The sequence below is a fragment of the Rattus norvegicus genome, chromosome 20 (genome assembly GCF_021556685.1).
Source record: "Rattus norvegicus strain SHRSP/BbbUtx chromosome 20, alternate assembly SHRSP_T2T, whole genome shotgun sequence".
Lineage (NCBI taxonomy): Eukaryota > Metazoa > Chordata > Mammalia > Rodentia > Muridae > Rattus > Rattus norvegicus.
This window is the reverse complement of record NC_141553.1, coordinates 34,118,814-34,135,763: the sequence shown is the minus strand read 5'-3', so window position 1 is coordinate 34,135,763 and position 16,950 is coordinate 34,118,814. Positions and strand designations below refer to the sequence as shown.

The following is a 16,950-nucleotide window of genomic DNA, read 5'->3' as shown; positions in this document are numbered from 1 at the left end:
AGCAGTTGATGGCTAAGCCTTTTTGTGTACTGCTCACAACCCTTAATCCTTTAATGTTACTATTGTACCAACACACATTCTCTTCTAATACAGCAACATTTCATTTTATTTCTTAATTTAAACTATTTTGTTTTTGCCTCATCCACCTTGTTACTCTCTGAGAAAACCAATCGTAAGGTTTCAAAGTCTAGGTCCTGACGCATTGCGTTCATTCCAGTTTATACATGTCTAAGGTACCCAGACACTGACAGCACTGATGGAGAAGCAGACTCCAGTTCTTGATCTTGGTTTTTCATTCCAGAAAGTAAACGAAGTCAAGAGAACGCAGCAAGAGTATTACGAGATGGAGCTTAAGAACCTGCAAACTCGATTGGAAGGGGAGGTGGCCCAGTTAAATGAGACCCACGGGAAGACTCTGGAAGAACTAGCTTGGAAACACCACATGGCTATCGAGGCAGTCCATAGCAATGCAAGCCGAGATAAGATCAAGCTGCAGACGGTGAGTGCAGACTTGTTCGCCACTGCAGCTTAAACTGGCGGGAGTCTGGCTGTGCTCCGTCACGACTTGTATTCCGGAACAACAGTTGCTGGGGTTTCCCAGCTCCCGTCTTATCATCACGCTTTAAACCATGATTCCAGTAGTGACACACCCGGCTTATGTTAAGTCCTGATGTGGGGCTGCTTTATTAAGGCAGGCTAATTTACATAAACAGTAACTGAGACACTCTTTCCTCTAGGACTTCTTCATCAAGAGGTAACTGTCCGTTTCAGGAAGCCTTAACTTACCCACACACATTTCTAGTAGATGGCTTCCTTCCCGGGAACATTATTCATGCACGCGTGTGTTTTTAGTTTCTTCCCTTCCTTAAAGATTCACCTTATGAATGGCACTGTATGACAACCAGTATTACACAGCAGAGAAGGGAAATCGACTACCATACCTGACACCTTTCCATAGCCCTTTGCTTGTTGGCTGTGGTGGCTCTCAGCCCAAGCTGCTGTCTCTGACACCTTCTCTGCCAGAAGAGGATGTCACATGTCCTACAGTATGGAGCAAGTGTCGAGTTCTCAGGCATGTCCTGGCTGTGGTAATCAGTAACGTCACTAGTGCTTGCTGTCATGTGCGCGTGCGTGCTGGGGTTACGCGTGATACATCGTTTTTCTATGTGTCTTGACTGGTTGTTGCCCCCCATTTACTTATAAGGGAGCGTACTCAGTCCCATGCGATCTGAGACTCACGTAGACCTGGGTCTCGGGTCTGTAAAACCGTAAGGCATCTCATTACCCTCGTGCGGACATTTGCTAAAGGGCTCTAATGGTTCATATAGTTGTACTTTTCAGTTTACGAGTGATTTTTTTTTTTCTGTGATAATGTCCCTTGATACTCACGACTCGAGATTAGTGTCACCAACCTTACTAAGTGGAATAGATAGAATGTAAATTTGGATTCTCTGCCATAATACTTCTTCATCTTGTGACATAAGGACTGGCATACTTTAGGATGTGAAAATTAAAATTTCTTCGTCGAATGTTACTTCTGCCTGAACTATTATGTGTTCCTCCAGGCAGAGACAATTAGTGACATACTCTCATGAGACCGATTGCCATTTTTTTCCATGCCAGCTCACGTGTCCCCTCCTGGTATAGTCCTGTGCCTGCTTAATGAGGCGGCTGTGCTCTGCTCAGAGGTACACACTAATGCATACACTGCACACTGCTACTTGCTGGCTATTGTTCATCACCTTTATTTACACGTCCAGTTTTAATTGATGATGTCCTGCCTTTAGATGCTATTTAATGCAAGGGTCTGTACCTCATCCCCCCCACCCCCAGTCATCTCTTACCCATACAATTTGAAGTTTTGAGCTACCTTTAAACCTGCCTTAGCCCACTTAGAGTCCTTTGAAAAATAATTTAGATGTGTTTATTTTTATTTTATGAGCGAGTGTTTTTGCCCCACATGTGTACCAGTACCACAGAAGCCAAAGGAGGACATTGGATCCCTTGGAACTGGAGGTACAGAATGTCGTGAGCCACCATGTAGGTGCTGGGAATCCAATCTGGGTCCCTCTGAAGAGCAGTCAGTGCTCTTAACTCCTGGGCTGTCTTTCCAGCCCTCCACTTACAGCAAACATGTTTGTCATCAGAAAGATGGCGTGGCCTTTCCTATATGCGAACACATTCAAAAGCTCTCTGTGTTGTGTTGGAAGTTCCCTTGGGGAAGAAATATACACACCCGCCCACCCCAGAAAGAGGCTGTAACAGACCAAAGTAATAATTACACCAGTGTGCAACTTGGGGAAGCGATGAGTATTTATTGGGAGCACAGAGGAGGGGTTACTTACAAGGAGCAGGAATGACTCAAAAGCAGCTGCATCTACAAAAAGCCCACCCCAGCACGGGTGACAGCTCACGGGTGACAGCTCACAGGCGCTGCAGCATGGTCACAGGCAGCTAGCTGCACAGGTCTGAGAAACTTAGGCTCACAGCTGGGCTGGCCAGAGCCCCTCCCCCAGCCATCGCCTCCTGCTTTTCAGAAGCTGGGACCAGCTTTATAGAACTCAGCGAGTTTTCCCTTCACCACACCAGTAACAGTTTGCTTCCTTCCTGGGGCGCATGAGCTCCTGAGGAAAAAGTTCCTGTTTGGAGGGATTTGCCACAGAGCCCTCTGGGCTGCCTTCTGGGTATCACTTGCCAACAGTTTGCTTCTTGCCTACTGCCGCCCCCTTCCCCTGTTGCCGCCCAGGGAAAATGCTAAGTAAGCAAGCTAAAACTAGCTTTCTTCCAGAACCCCCTTCCTCTAGTGTCAAAGTAGTTTTTAAAGAGGATTTCAGGGAAACAGTCCCTGTACAGACGCTTCCCCCCGCAGCACACGGGATGGAATAACAGCTCGACGTTGTGCAAACCGAGAGATCTTGGAACCCTCAGCCTTAAATGGGATGTCTCCATCAACTCCTTCCCACAGGGCTTAGAGAACCATCCAGAAGAGTAAGCAGAAAGAGTGTAGAGCCAGACGGGTGGAGGACACTGGAGGAACCAGGCCCTCTGAATGATCAATGCACACAAAGGACTTATGCAGACCGGGGCAGCATGCACAGGGCCTGCGGTCTGCACTACGTAGTGCACATAAACATGGCTTCCGGTTTCCTGTTTTGAGTGTGCCAGTAGTGAGTCTCTGCTTCTTGTGCCTTCTCCTGGGCTCCTTTACCTCTGCTTGTTCGTTTTGTCCTACTCTGACCTGTTAGTTTTTATTCTATCTTATTATATCTTTTTATTATCCCCCAGAAGTCTGTTTTTCTTTCCAGTGAGAGACAGAAAAGGAGCAGGTCTAAATGAGAGGAGCTGTGAGGAAAAAATAAATGGGAGGAGAAGAGGGAGAGGAAACCATAATCAGGAGGGAAAAAAATCTATTTTCAGTAAAAGGGAAAAAAAGATAAGAATTATCCTAAGGAACTTGGTGACTAATAAATGTTTATGACAGTGAAAAAAATAAAACAAAGTTCAGCTAATATGACCTCTCTTCTCCTTATTTATTACAAAAGGATTAAATCTCCTACTATAACTGAAGGGATTCACCGTGTGAACTGTATAGGGACAAACTGTGCAGAAACAATAACGTAGCACCCAAGATGGCTCTCCTCAGATAGGTTAGCCTTGGACCCCGAGGAACCAGGGTTTCAGAAGGGAGCCATCTTCCCCCAATATGAAAAGCTCACCTGCTTAAACTGTATGTCCCAATAGTGTCATAATGCAGACCACCTGCCCTCCTACTGGGACTGTGGGAGACTATGCCCGTGCAAACGAGGCCCTCGTGAGAAACACTGCATCCCTACAGAGTTTACTTCATACCGCTGTCACAGCCTGCAAGAAGACGCTAGCCAGAAGGAAACAGACCGGATAAACAGTTCTCTGCACCCAAATCCCGTGGGAGGGAGAGCTAAACCTACAGAGAGGCAGACACGCCTGGGAAACCAGAAGAGACTGCACTCTGCGCACATCCAGACGCCAGAGGAAAACACCAAACGCCATCTGGAACCCTGGTGCACGGAGGCTCCCGGAAAGAGCGGCACAGATCTTCTCGGTTGCTGCCGCCGCGGAGAGGACTTAGGCAGTACCCCACGAGCACACCTGAGCCTCGGAACCTCAGGTAGGACCAACTTTTCCCCTGCAAGAAACCTGCCTGGTGAACTCAAGACACAGGCCCACAGGAACAGCTGAAGACCTGTAGAGAGGAAAAACTACACGCCCGAAAGCAGAACACTCTGTCCCCATAACTGGCTGAAAGAAAACAGGAAAACAGGTCTACAGCACTCCTGACGCACAGGCTTATAGGACATTCTAGCCACTGTCAGAAATAGCAGAACAAAGCAACACTAGAGATAATCTGATGGCAAGAGGCAAGCGCAGGAACCCAAGCAACAGAAACCAAGACTACATGGCATCATCGGAGCCCAATTCTCCCACCAAAAAAACCATGGAATATCCAAACACACCAGAAAAGCAAGATCTAGTTTCAAAATCATATTTGATCATGATGCTGGAGGACTTCAAGAAAGACGTGAAGAACTCCCTTAGAGAACAAGTAGAAGCCTACAGAGAGGAATCGCAAAAATGCCTGAAAGAATTCCAGGAAAACATAAATAAACAAGTAAAAACCCATAGAGAGGAGACACAAAAATCCCTGAAAGAATTCTAGGAAAACACAATCAAACAGTTGAAGGAATTAAAAATGGAAATAAAAGCAATCAAGAAAGAACACATGGAAACAACCCTGGATATAGAAAATCAAAAGAAGAGACAAGGTGCTGTAGATACAAGCTTCACCAACAGAATACAAGAGATGGAAGAGAGAATCTCGGGAGCAGAAGATTCCCTAGAAATCATTGACTCAACTGTCAAAGATAATGTAAAGCAGAAAAAGCTACTGGTCCAAAACATACAGGAAATCCAGGACTCAATGAGAAGATCAAACGTAAGGATAATAGGTATAGAAGAGAGTGAAGACTCCCAGCTCAAAGGCAAGCTATACCCTAGAAGAAGCAAGAAACTAATTGTCTTGGCAACAAAACAAAGAGAAGAAAAGCACACAAACATAACCTCACATCCAAATATGAATATAACAGGAAGCAATAATCACTATTCCTTAATATCTGTCAACATCAATGGCCTCAACTCCCCAATAAAAAGACATAGATTAACAAACTGGATACGCAATGAGGACCCTGCATTCTGCTGCCTACAGGAAACACACCTCAGAGACAAAGACAGACACTACCTCAGAGTGAAAGGCTGGAAAACAACTTTCCAAGCAAATGGTCAGAAGAAGCAAGCTGGAGTAGCCATTCTAATATCAAATAAAATCAATTTTCAATTAAAAGTCATCATAAAAGATAAGGAAGGACACTTCATATTCATCAAAGGAAAAATCCACCAAGATGAACTCTCAATCCTAAATATCTATGCCCCAAATACAAGGGCACCTACATACGTAAAAGAAACCTTACTAAAGCTCAAAACACACATTGCACCTCACACAATAATAGTGGGAGATTTCAACACCCCACTCTCATCAATGGACAGATCATGGAAACAGAAATTACACAGAGACGTAGACAGACTAAGAGAAGTCATGAGCCAAATGGACTTAACAGATATTTATAGAACATTCTATCCTAAAGCAAAAGGATATACCTTCTTCTCAGCTCCTCATGGTACTTTCTCCAAAATTGACCATATAGTTGGACAAAAAACGGGCCTCAACAGGTACAGAAAGATAGAAATAATCCCATGCGTGCTATCAGACCACCATGGCCTAAAACTGGTCTTCAATAACAATAAGGGAAGAATGCCCACATATACGTGGAAATTGAACAATGCTCTACTCAATGATAACCTAGTCAAGGAAGAAATAAAGAAAGAAATTAAAGACTTTTTAGAATTTAATGAAAATGAAGGTACAACATACCCAAACTTATGGGACACAATGAAAGCTGTGCTAAGAGGAAAACTCATACCGCTGTGTGCCTGCAGAAAGAAACAGGAAAGAGCATATGTCAGCAGCTTGACAGCACACCTAAAAGCTCTAGAGCAAAAAGAAGCAAATACACCCAGGAGGAGTAGAAGGCAGGAAATAATCAAACTCAGAGCTGAAATCAACCAAGTAGAAACAAAAAGGACCACAGAAAGAATCAACAGAACCAAAAGTTGGTTCTTTGAGAAAATCAACAAGATAGATAAACCCTTAGCCAGACTAAAGAGAGGACCCACAGAGTGTGTCCAAATTAACAAAATCAGAAATGAAAAGGGAGACATAACTACAGATTCAGAAAAAATTCAAAAAATCATCAGATCTTACTATAAAAGCCTATATTCAACAAAACTTGAAAATCTACAGGAAATGGACAATTTCCTAGACAAATATCAGGTACCGAAGTTAAATCAGGAACAGATAAACCAGTTAAACAACCCCATAACTCCTAAGGAAATAGAAGCAGTCATTAAAGGTCTCCCAACCAAAAAGAGCCCAGGTCCAGATGGGTTTAGTGCTGAATTCTATCAAACCTTCATAGAAGACCTCATACCAATATTATCCAAACTATTCCACAAAATTGAAACAGATGGAGCACTCCCGAATTCCTTCTATGAAGCCACAATTACTCTTATACCTAAACCACACAAAGACACAACAAAGAAAGAGAACTTCAGACCAATTTCCCTTATGAGTATCGACGTAAAAATACTCAATAAAATTCTGGCAAACCGAATCCAAGAGCACATCAAAACAATCATCCACCATGATCAAGTAGGCTTCATCCCAGGCATGCAGGGATGGTTTAATATACGGAAAACCATCAACGTGATCCATTATATAAACAAACTGAAAGAACAAAACCACATGATCACTTCATTAGACGCTGAGAAAGCATTTGACAAAATTCAACACCCCTTCATGATAAAAGTCCTGGAAAGAATAGGAATTCAAGGCCCATACCTAAACATAGTAAAAGCCATATACAGCAAACCAGTTGCTAACATTAAACTAAATGGAGAGAAACTTGAAGCAATCCCACTAAAATCAGGGACTAGACAAGGCTGCCCACTCTCTCCCTACTTATTCAATATAGTTCTTGAAGTCCTAGCCAGAGCAATCAGACAAGAAAAGGAGGTCAAGGGGATACAGATCGGAAAAGAAGAAGTCAAAATATCACTATTTGCAGATGATATGATAGTTTATTTAAGTGATCCCAAAAGTTCCACCAGAGAACTACTAAACCTGATAAACAACTTCAGCAAAGTGGCTGGGTATAAAATTAACTCAAATAAATCAGTAGCCTTCCTCTACACAAAAGAGAAACAAGCCGAGAAAGAAATTAGGGAAACGACACCCTTCATAATAGACCCAAATAATATAAAGTACCTCGGTGTGACTTTAACCAAGCAAGTAAAAGATCTGTACAATAAGAACTTCAAGACACTGAAGAAAGAAATTGAAGAAGACCTCAGAAGATGGAAAGATCTCCCATGCTCATGGATTGGCAGGATTAATATAGTAAAAATGGCCATTTTACCAAAAGCAATCTACAGATTCAATGCAATCCCCATCAAAATACCAATCCAATTCTTCAAAGAGTTAGACAGAACAATTTGCAAATTCATCTGGAATAACAAAAAACCCAGGATAGCTAAAACTATCCTCAACAATAAAAGGACTTCAGGGGGAATCACTATCCCTGAACTCAAGCAGTATTACAGAGCAATAGTGATAAAAACTGTATGGTATTGGTACAGAGACAGACAGATAGACCAATGGAATAGAATTGAAGACCCAGAAATGAACCCACACACCTATGGTCACCTGATTTTTGACAAAGGAGCCAAAACCATCCAATGGAAAAAAGATAGCATTTTCAGCAAATGGTGCTGGTTCAACTGGAGGGCAACATGTAGAAGAATGCAGATCGATCCTTGCTTATCACCCTGTACAAAACTTAAGTCCAAGTGGATCAAGGACCTCCACATCAAACCAGACACACTCAAACTAATAGAAGAAAAACTAGGGAAGCATCTGGAACACATGGGCACTGGAAAAAATTTCCTGAACAAAACACCAATGGCTTATGCTCTAAGATCAAGAATCAACAAATGGGATCTCATAAAAGTGCAAAGCTTCTGTAAGGCAAAGGACACTGTGGTTAGGACAAATCGGCAACCAACAGATTGGGAAAAGATCTTTACCAATCCTACAACAGATAGAGGCCTTATATCCAAAATATACAAAGAACTCAAGAAGTTAGACCGCAGGGAGACAAATAACCCTATTAAAAAATGGGGTTCAGAGCTAAACAAAGAATTCACAGCTGAGGAATGCCGAATGGCTGAGAAACACCTAAAGAAATGTTCAACATCTTTAGTCATAAGGGAAATGCAAATCAAAACAACCCTGAGATTTCACCTCACACCAGTGAGAATGGCTAAGATCAAAAACTCAGGTGACAGCAGATGCTGGCGAGGATGCGGAGAAAGAAGAACACTCCTCCATTGTTGGTGGGATTGCAGACTGGTACAACCATTCTGGAAATTAGTCTGGAGGTTCCTCAGAAAATTGGACATTGAACTGCCTGAGGATCCAGCTATACCTCTCTTGGGCATATACCCAAAAGATGCCCCAACATATAAAAAAGACACGTGCTCCACTATGTTCATCGCAGCCTTATTTATAATAGCCAGGAGCTGGAAAGAACCCAGATGCCCTTCAACAGAGGAATAGATACAGAAAATGTGGTACATCTACACAATGGAATATTATTCAGCTATCAAAAACAACGGCTTTATGAAATTCGTAGGCAAATAGTTGGAACTGGAAAATATCATCCTGAGTGAGCTAACCCAAACACAGAAAGACATACATGGTATGCACTCACTGATAAGTGGCTATTAGCCCAAATGCTTGAATTACCCTAGATGCCTAGAACAAATGAAACTCAAGACGGATGATCAAAATGTGAATGCTTTACTCCTTCTCTAAAAGGGGAACAAGAATACCCTTGGCAGGGAATAGAGAGGCAAAGATTAAAACAGAGACTGAAGGAACTCCCATTCAGAGCCTGCCCCACATGTGGCCCATGCATATACAGCCACCCAATTAGACAAGATGGATGAAGCAAAGAAGTGCAGACCGACAGGAGCCGGATGTAGATCGCTCCTGAGAGACACAGCCAGAATACAGCAAATACAGAGGCGAATGCCAGCAGCTAACCACTGAACTGAGAATAGGACCCCCGTTGCAGGAATCAGAGAAAGAACTGGAAGAGCTTGAAGGGGCTCGAGACCCCAAAAGTACAACAATGCCAAGCAACCAGAGCTTCCAGGGACTAAGCCACTACCTAAAGACTATACATGGACTGACCCTGGACTCTGACCTCATAGGTAGCAATGAATATCCTAGTAAGAGCACCAGTGGAAGGGGAAGCCCTGGGTCCTGCTAAGACTGAACCCCCAGTGAACTAGACTGTTGGGGGGAGGGCGGCAATGGGGGGAGGGTTGGGAGGGGAACACCCATAAGGAAGGGGAGGGGGGAGGGGGATGTTTGCCCGGAAATCAAAGAATTATTATTAAGTATTAAATAAATATAAAAAAAAAGTCATTCATGGAGACTGTATCAGGTGACTCTGGGTTGTATCAAGCTGGCAATTAAAACTAAGCATCAAAGACAGGGGTTGGAAAGGAGGGGAAATGAGTAAAATTGATTCAGTAACTGGAGAAAGTCACAGCTTAGTTTCCACTTACAATCGGTACAACCCATCCTTCTCAAATTAGAAGACAATATTTTCAGTTCATATTTATTATAACTCTTTGGTTCTTTGTCAGATTCCTTCCAAATAAGAATAAACGTATGCCTCTCCATGCTGAAAAAAAAAAAAAAAAAAAAAAAAAGAAGACGCTAGCCAACAAGTCCAGTGTTTAGAGTTGTGGAAGGCAGTGCCAGTTCCCCTGGAGACTCTTTCCCTCTATAGATTGTAATTTAAATATTTTCACCATACTAAATCATAACTGTGTATCAGTCGTATACCAAAACCTATAGCCTCTCCCCAGTACCATCTGACTCCAGTTTGTCATGGAGGTCCCTAACACAACCTTACCACAATTTTCCTCACCTTATATTGTAGAAGCCGTACTTCTACCAAACTTTGCATGTATACGCGCCTCCATTGTGCTTAAATCTCCCTTTTCCTCTGCCTTTGCTCAGTGCCCCTCTACTCTGCCGTTGGTTTTAACTGGCACGCTCTTCAAACCACACTTAGTGTCAGGTCCAAAGGAAACCGCAAGTTTCCAAACTCCAAAAGGCAGTTCATACATCCAGAAGTGAGCTCAGCCGAGATTGAAGGAGGACCTCTTGCGTTTGGGTAAAAGCCTACCCATGGCACCTATCAGGACATCGAAGCATGTACTGGCCTCCAGGCTCCCTGAGAATCACAGGCTCCTCTTGTACATTCTGAAGTCCACGATGGCATCCCCACCCTTCTCCCCTCCTCCCCTACCCTAGATTCCCTCCCGCTCCTGGGCTTCCCTCCCTAGAACTGCCCATTCTCCCATAACCCTTCGATTCCTGCCCTGTTGGTTTCCTCCCTGTTCCGTTTCTCTCCTCACGCTTTCTGTATTCCCTATCTCCAACTAATCTCCCCTCTCTTACAGAAAGCCCTGGCCATGTCCAGTCAATGGCCATGTCCAGCCTGTTTCCTTCTCTGTCTGCCCTGGACTTGTCCACATGCCTCTGGCTGTTCTCTCTCTTGTATCTAAAATAAGAACTTTCCCATTAACCATACCATGGACTGGTCATGCCATCGATGGACTTTCTCTCTATAGTTTGTCAGTTCTCTACCTAGATGATCCCCTCCTCTCTCTGTACATTTAGTTTAATTCTGATGAGTAAGCGACTCCTTCTTTGGTCCCGTGAGTTGTTAAAGCCAGTGCTGTACCACATCTTACTACTGATGAGACCCAGGTGTCGAGCAGCATGCCTAGGGAACCGCTAAGTTCTTAAAAGGTACCGGTTTCCCTGAGTTTACTCCCTAATCCCTTCACTGTGCTCTTGTCCCTTCCTTCTCACCTACACTCCAGGTTTCAACAGTGAATTCCAGAAATGATAGAATGGAGGATTCGGGAGAATCATAACAGTCGCTTTATCATGCCAAATGACATTTATGACCATGCTTTCCTGGTTTTCTACAGGAGCTTAGCCAGTCACCCACTCTTATGACTAAAAGCATTACCTAATGGCTATACCAGAATGGCTCGATCTGCCACATTGAGTATTAAATGGTACCACAGTTAACTCTGACCTTATTTACAGGGAGAGCTGATGTGAAAAGTACAGTATTGACAGGACTGTATTTATTGGAATCTTCGGGAACACAGTACTACACTTTTACTAATTTAAAATTTTTTTCTTCTCTTTCTAAGGAATTGGAAGAACAACATAAAAAGGAGAAACTGAGTCTGGAAGAGGATAAAAATCAGCTCCAACTAGAGCTAGAAAATCTAAAGCAAGCGCTGGGAGACAAGCTGACTTCAGCCAATCAGGAGGCAAGAGCTCTTTTGGCCTTTCTCCTACATTATACATACACCTTACAGTCACTCAGTCTGGTGCCAGTGTATAGGTAGGTGAGAAATTGGCCAAAGATCTAGACTCAGTGCTGGATTTTCCTAACGCTGTGTTTATATCCTATGAGGTAAACATTCACAGTCAAAATCATTAGCCAGCAGTGTTTCTGAGGAGGAAGGCAAAGCAATGGAGCCACCCCTTAGCAGGTGAAAGTGGAGCAGCTGATGTGCAAAATGGCAGCTTAGTCTTCACTGTGCCTCATTTTAGAGAGAGAAACCTTGTAGGGTCTAGAAACTGACTTCTAAAACAAACTGTTGGATCATAGGAAAGCAGAGGCTAAGGTTATAATATAAGAAGAATGCTAGAAGTAAAAATAAATAAAAGGAAGTAAAAAATATAGATAGATAGATAGATGAAGACATTTATAAATCATGACATCAGTTCCTCCTCTGTCTCTGTTGTGGCAATTGCTAAATGCCTCCCCAACACTTACCTTCCTTCTTTCTGGTTTATCCGCCTATGGCTTCTTGGTGAGCTCCCTCTAACTCTCTGAGTTCTTGTCTTTACCCTTTGCGTCTTGCCAGCTTCTCCTTCCCTGACCTCGTCTCTCCCAACAGCCCTCTCTTGCCGCTTTGTTCTTACTCTGAATCTGCCCTCGGAAACCACAGCGAAGGGCACAAGTGCCCCTGAGTGGGCTGTAGACTGCGCTCAGTGTCCTCGGGTTGTCTTTAAATGTTTAGCCAGAGAAAGCACAGAATCCTACCTTAGAGAGGGATAGAAGCTAATGGCCGACACTGACGGCGGCCCAGCCCGTCTTCTGTTGTCCTAGCTAATCCACGCCGACTTCACAAATGCACTCTCATCAAAATCCACCCAAGTTACCATGGCCTGCTCTCACCAGAAGGCACTTCCGTGGCCATCTGTTTCTTATGTGGGCTTCTCGGGTTTACTATCTCAGTTCTAAATGGTTTATCTCCGTTTGTTTTTCCCCAGCCTACGTACTGAAACTTCTGAGTAGAGTTGCAGTGAATATGTAACTCTCTTCTCTCCTGGCTACGTTCTCAATTAGGTTTCAGTGTCCCGGTGATGCTCTGGTGCCACATGGTTACGGCTCCCCCAGAATCTGTCTGGCTCGTTGCTCAGGACACTCTGCTTTGCTTCCAGACTGGGCAGCCTTTCTGACCGATCTGAGCCTGCCGACTCAGATCTCCAGGGATAGGATTCCTCTTCTGCTTCCTGAACTTAAAATGAAGGACAGCCACATTTCCAAGTTAACTAAAACTTTATAAAACCCCTTCACAAATCACTAGTGAGAACAGGTTATAACTTTATTATTATGCATGCAGCTTTAGTAATTAGAAAAGTAAAACACTGCAGATCCTATGATAGTCTAATATAAATATGTGTTTAAAATCGTAAGGAGTACATTTTTAAGAATTGTAGCACCTATCATCAGTGACTCTGAATGGCATGCGTTCCAGAGGTTAAGAACCCAGTCTCAACTCTCTAAGTCATGGTAACACATGCCTTGTATGTCTCCTGTGCCCTGAGTGTTAGTACATGTTTATAGGAGCCACCGCAGGACTTGTGTGGTCTTTCAGTGAAAGCCAAACCTTCTGGCTGGAGTAGAAAACATTCTGTAAGGGTCTGGAAATGGATGAAGGAAGACCTCAGACTCAGTAGGCAAAGACAAAGAGACTTTACTCTGCAGAAACAACCAGCATAGGAGGTCAGCTGTTCTTTGGAATGGTAACCCCAGACAAAGGCACACAGACCTTCTTATAGGGAACTGGGGGACTCTGTAGAAGGATTAGGTAATCTAAAAGTTCATTTGTGGGTGCTAGGGAGTCCCAGGTGGTCAGTGGTGGGTGGTCTGCACTCTTGCGTCATGAACGTTCAGTCATGTGATAAGATCGGGCTGCCAAGCGGAGATGACCCCAACTGAGATGAGATATTTCCCCAAATTTCTGGTTATGTCTAGGCTGTTCTTTGGGAGAGGATTTTATGATCTTGTTCTGGATTTTATAGTCTGTCCCCAGAGCTGGTGTCTTATGACTTAGTTTCTGGGACTTCTGGTCTATTCCTGAAGCTGGTGCCTTGTGGCCTTTTTGGAAATAAGGTCTGGTCCTTAAATGGAGACAAATGGAGTTTATATTGTCTTTTCATTTCCAGACACAAAAGAGAGAGAAAGAGGAAGTGGGTGTAAGTGGTTGCACACTGCCTTGAGAGTGTTTACAGGGTTGGGGATTTGGCTCAGTGGTAGAGCGTTTGCCTAGGAAGCGCAAGGTCCTGGGTTCGGTCCCCACCCCCCCCCCAAAAAAAAAGAGTGTTTACAAGACAGTAAGGAGAACCGGCACCGCAGTTTTGTTTTTATAAACTAATGAGAAACAAGAATGGTAATTTCAATCTCACAAAATTTAACAGGTAGGAACGAGCAGCAAGGCATTCCATGGCCGTGAAATTGGCTGTGATTAACGTTGCGGCTGTGCCGTGCTGCTGACTGTGTAGAGAGATAACCATGCAGAAGCAGCCCAGGGCAATGTGGACCCATGTACTTTTCCTGGAAAGGGACTTAGCAGGCTCTGTGGGAGCCTTGGACGGACATGCCCTGCAACCGCAGCTTCAGTCTTACGTTTGTCACCGTAAGCAAATAATGAAGGATTCTTGAGCAAATGTCAGCAATGTTTGTGGGACAAATTCAGAAGCAGCTTTAGTCTCCACAGAACCCGTTTCCCCAAACAGAAAGGAAGTCTTTTTCTACTTCATGTACAAGCTTCTGTCCTCTTTGTCTCTCTGTGCTCTGGAACTGGTTGCACACCTGTGGGCATTACCTGTGTCTGCGTGGAGGCACCACGTGATCCGCTAGTGGCCTGGTCATAGTACAAGGGACATGGCAGAGGGACTGGGGTTCCTTTTGCAGATCAGATGTTTAGGTACTGAGATGTAAAAGATTGTATCCCTCAAATAGTGAGTATATATGGTGTGTTTTAGTAATTGGCCTACTCGTTTCTTTAGTGAACATTGTAATGGTTGGTTAGGTACAGAGAGCTCTGCGGTGCTGTCATTGCAGGTAGCTAACACAGTCCCTGCTAGGATGGAGTCTCACAGAGTGAGGTATTTACACATCCAGATGTCTTCTGTGAAAGAAAGATACATGATTGACAGGCTGGACAGGATGATAAACTGAGGAAATACTATACAAAGGCCCAATGCATGGGGCCTTTATAGAGACTATTGGAGTATCAGTATAGATATGGGGGGGGGGCATCAGCAACTGTAGGAATACTTAGTGTCTATGGTGCTTCTGATCTCCCAAGCATTGATTTGTACCCTTCTCTCCTCTATCCGGAAAACAAGCCAGGGTAGGAGATTCTAGTCGCTAAGTCACTTCAGAAAGAGAGAACTTGTCCGTGCCACATACTGAGCGGGTAAAAACGAAAATTTTAGTCCGAGTGGTATTATTTCAAGCTCTGTTTCATCATCATGCCCACAGTGCTTTAGCTTTGCAGAAAATACGAAGACCAATGAGGAGAGATTGCTGGGCGAGTTAGAGTTTAGGCGGCTCTCATAGAACAGAGGCCACAGGAACTGTTTTGAATAATTGTGTAGTGTAAGGCTGATGCTATGAACAAGCATGAGTGTGCTTACTTTAGGGTCAAGGCTCACGCTCATGTCCATACCAGTCCCTGTGCCTCCACAGAGAAGGGGTTGAAGAACAGCATGCATGAACAGATGCAGAGTCAAGGGAGGCGAAGCCTGTCTTCCGTATGCTCGCAGAAGTCATGATAACAAGAAGGATCTAGGTTGTTCTCCCTCTGATTCAAAGAGCAGAAGTTTGAACGCAAACCAGCAGACAAAGGATTTATCCCAACCCAAGTGATTAAAATGTCCCTGGGTAATGTGAGCTTCTAGCAGATTCAGAACTGAAATTGGTGACCCTGGAACTGGGTGTCCTTGTCCTCTTGGATTTGCCTTACTGATGTTGACTTTATACTTCAGTCATGCGTTCCTTTGACCCTGGCTGACAGAGAATGTCACTAGGTGACCCATTTTCTTCCAAAATGTGTAAGATCTCTATGAATGATGTTTTTATCCCCATGACTGTTCTGGAAACATTCCCACTGGCTACAGAATGGGGCAGCCGTATTGGGGTCTACTCTGACCAACTGTTAGCTGGAGTTAGGCTGAATTCCTGCTGAGACCACAGGACACCGATGGGGAAGGAGAGTTGATCTCCCATGTGCCCAGAAGGGATTTGACAGAGGCAGACAATAGATGTTTTCAAACAATCCATTTGTATTAGACTCATAGAAAACAGCCATTTTCACCGCTCACTTGATTTTTGTATTTCATTACACTTAACTATGTATGAGTTAAAGCGTTTTGCTTTTTAGCCAAAAAAGAGGAAATATTTATTTCCCTCTCAATTAGATTCTTTATTTCTTTAATACAACTTTCCTTTATTCTTTACGTGGTACTTAGAATACGCTTCTTCATTATTTTTTAAATATATTATATTCACATAATACTTATTCAGCTGAAAACTTTCTACGCTGGGCAAGGATATTTCCATGTTATTAAATGTGGTGGCTATTTTTCCTTTAAATTATTTTAAAAATATTTTACGCATATGGGTGTTCTGCCTACATCTATGACTCTGCATGCACCACATGTGTGCCTGATACTGTGGAATCCAGAAGAAGGCGCCTGATCCCCCTGGAACCAGAGTGACAGACAGTTGGGGGCTGCCTTGTGGATGTTGGTCATTGAAACCAGATCCTCAAGGATCAAGTGCTCCTAAATGCCAAGCCATCTCTCCAGGGCTTCCTCGTCAGTATCTTACCACAGTGTCCAAGCCAGGCTGAGCTCACTCTGTCTTCTGGGCTGGCCTCGAACCTCCCAAGTGTTATAATTGTAGGCTCTGTTGTCGGCCAATACCAGGCTCTGTCCTTTCCACATGGAGTGTCCTTTATATATTTTCTAGTTAATATCTTTCCCATATCCTTTAATATGATTCTTTACAGTAACCCCACAGGATGGGGATTGGTATTCCTGTTTTATATGGGCCGAGCCTGGACCTAAGTCTAGACTTTCTGCTAGGTTCAATAATCTTCTAGTTGTTGCCAAGGCCTTCCTTTCTGTGACTCACTTACCATTCGCAATTATTCATAAGCCAGATCAGCACAAGAGTTAAGATATGAGTGAGCAATATGGAATATAGAATTGGGATTTCTATCACTATAAACTAGTTACGTTTTCAGACACCGTAAGTGGCTGTTATATATGACCATGTCAGTATCCTTTGACAATCAGGAATGACAATTTGTATTTTTTAAATGACTCAGAGA

At 43.6% G+C, this 16,950-nt stretch overlaps 1 protein-coding gene across 40 annotated transcripts in view; it reads left to right on the top strand.

Moving 5' to 3' along the window:
- The window catches only part of Fam184a (family with sequence similarity 184, member A), a 124,572-nt gene that overhangs the window by 63,908 nt on the left and 43,714 nt on the right, over nucleotides 1-16,950 (top strand). For all 40 annotated transcript variants that reach the window (XR_015644885.1, XR_015644883.1, XR_015644882.1 and 37 more), the window contains 2 exon segments: nucleotides 302-499; nucleotides 11,461-11,583. Coding sequence is in view for 27 of the 40 variants with exons in the window: in NM_001427095.1 (NP_001414024.1) it covers nucleotides 302-499; nucleotides 11,461-11,583 (321 nt within the window). In the remaining 13 variants the exon portion in view is untranslated.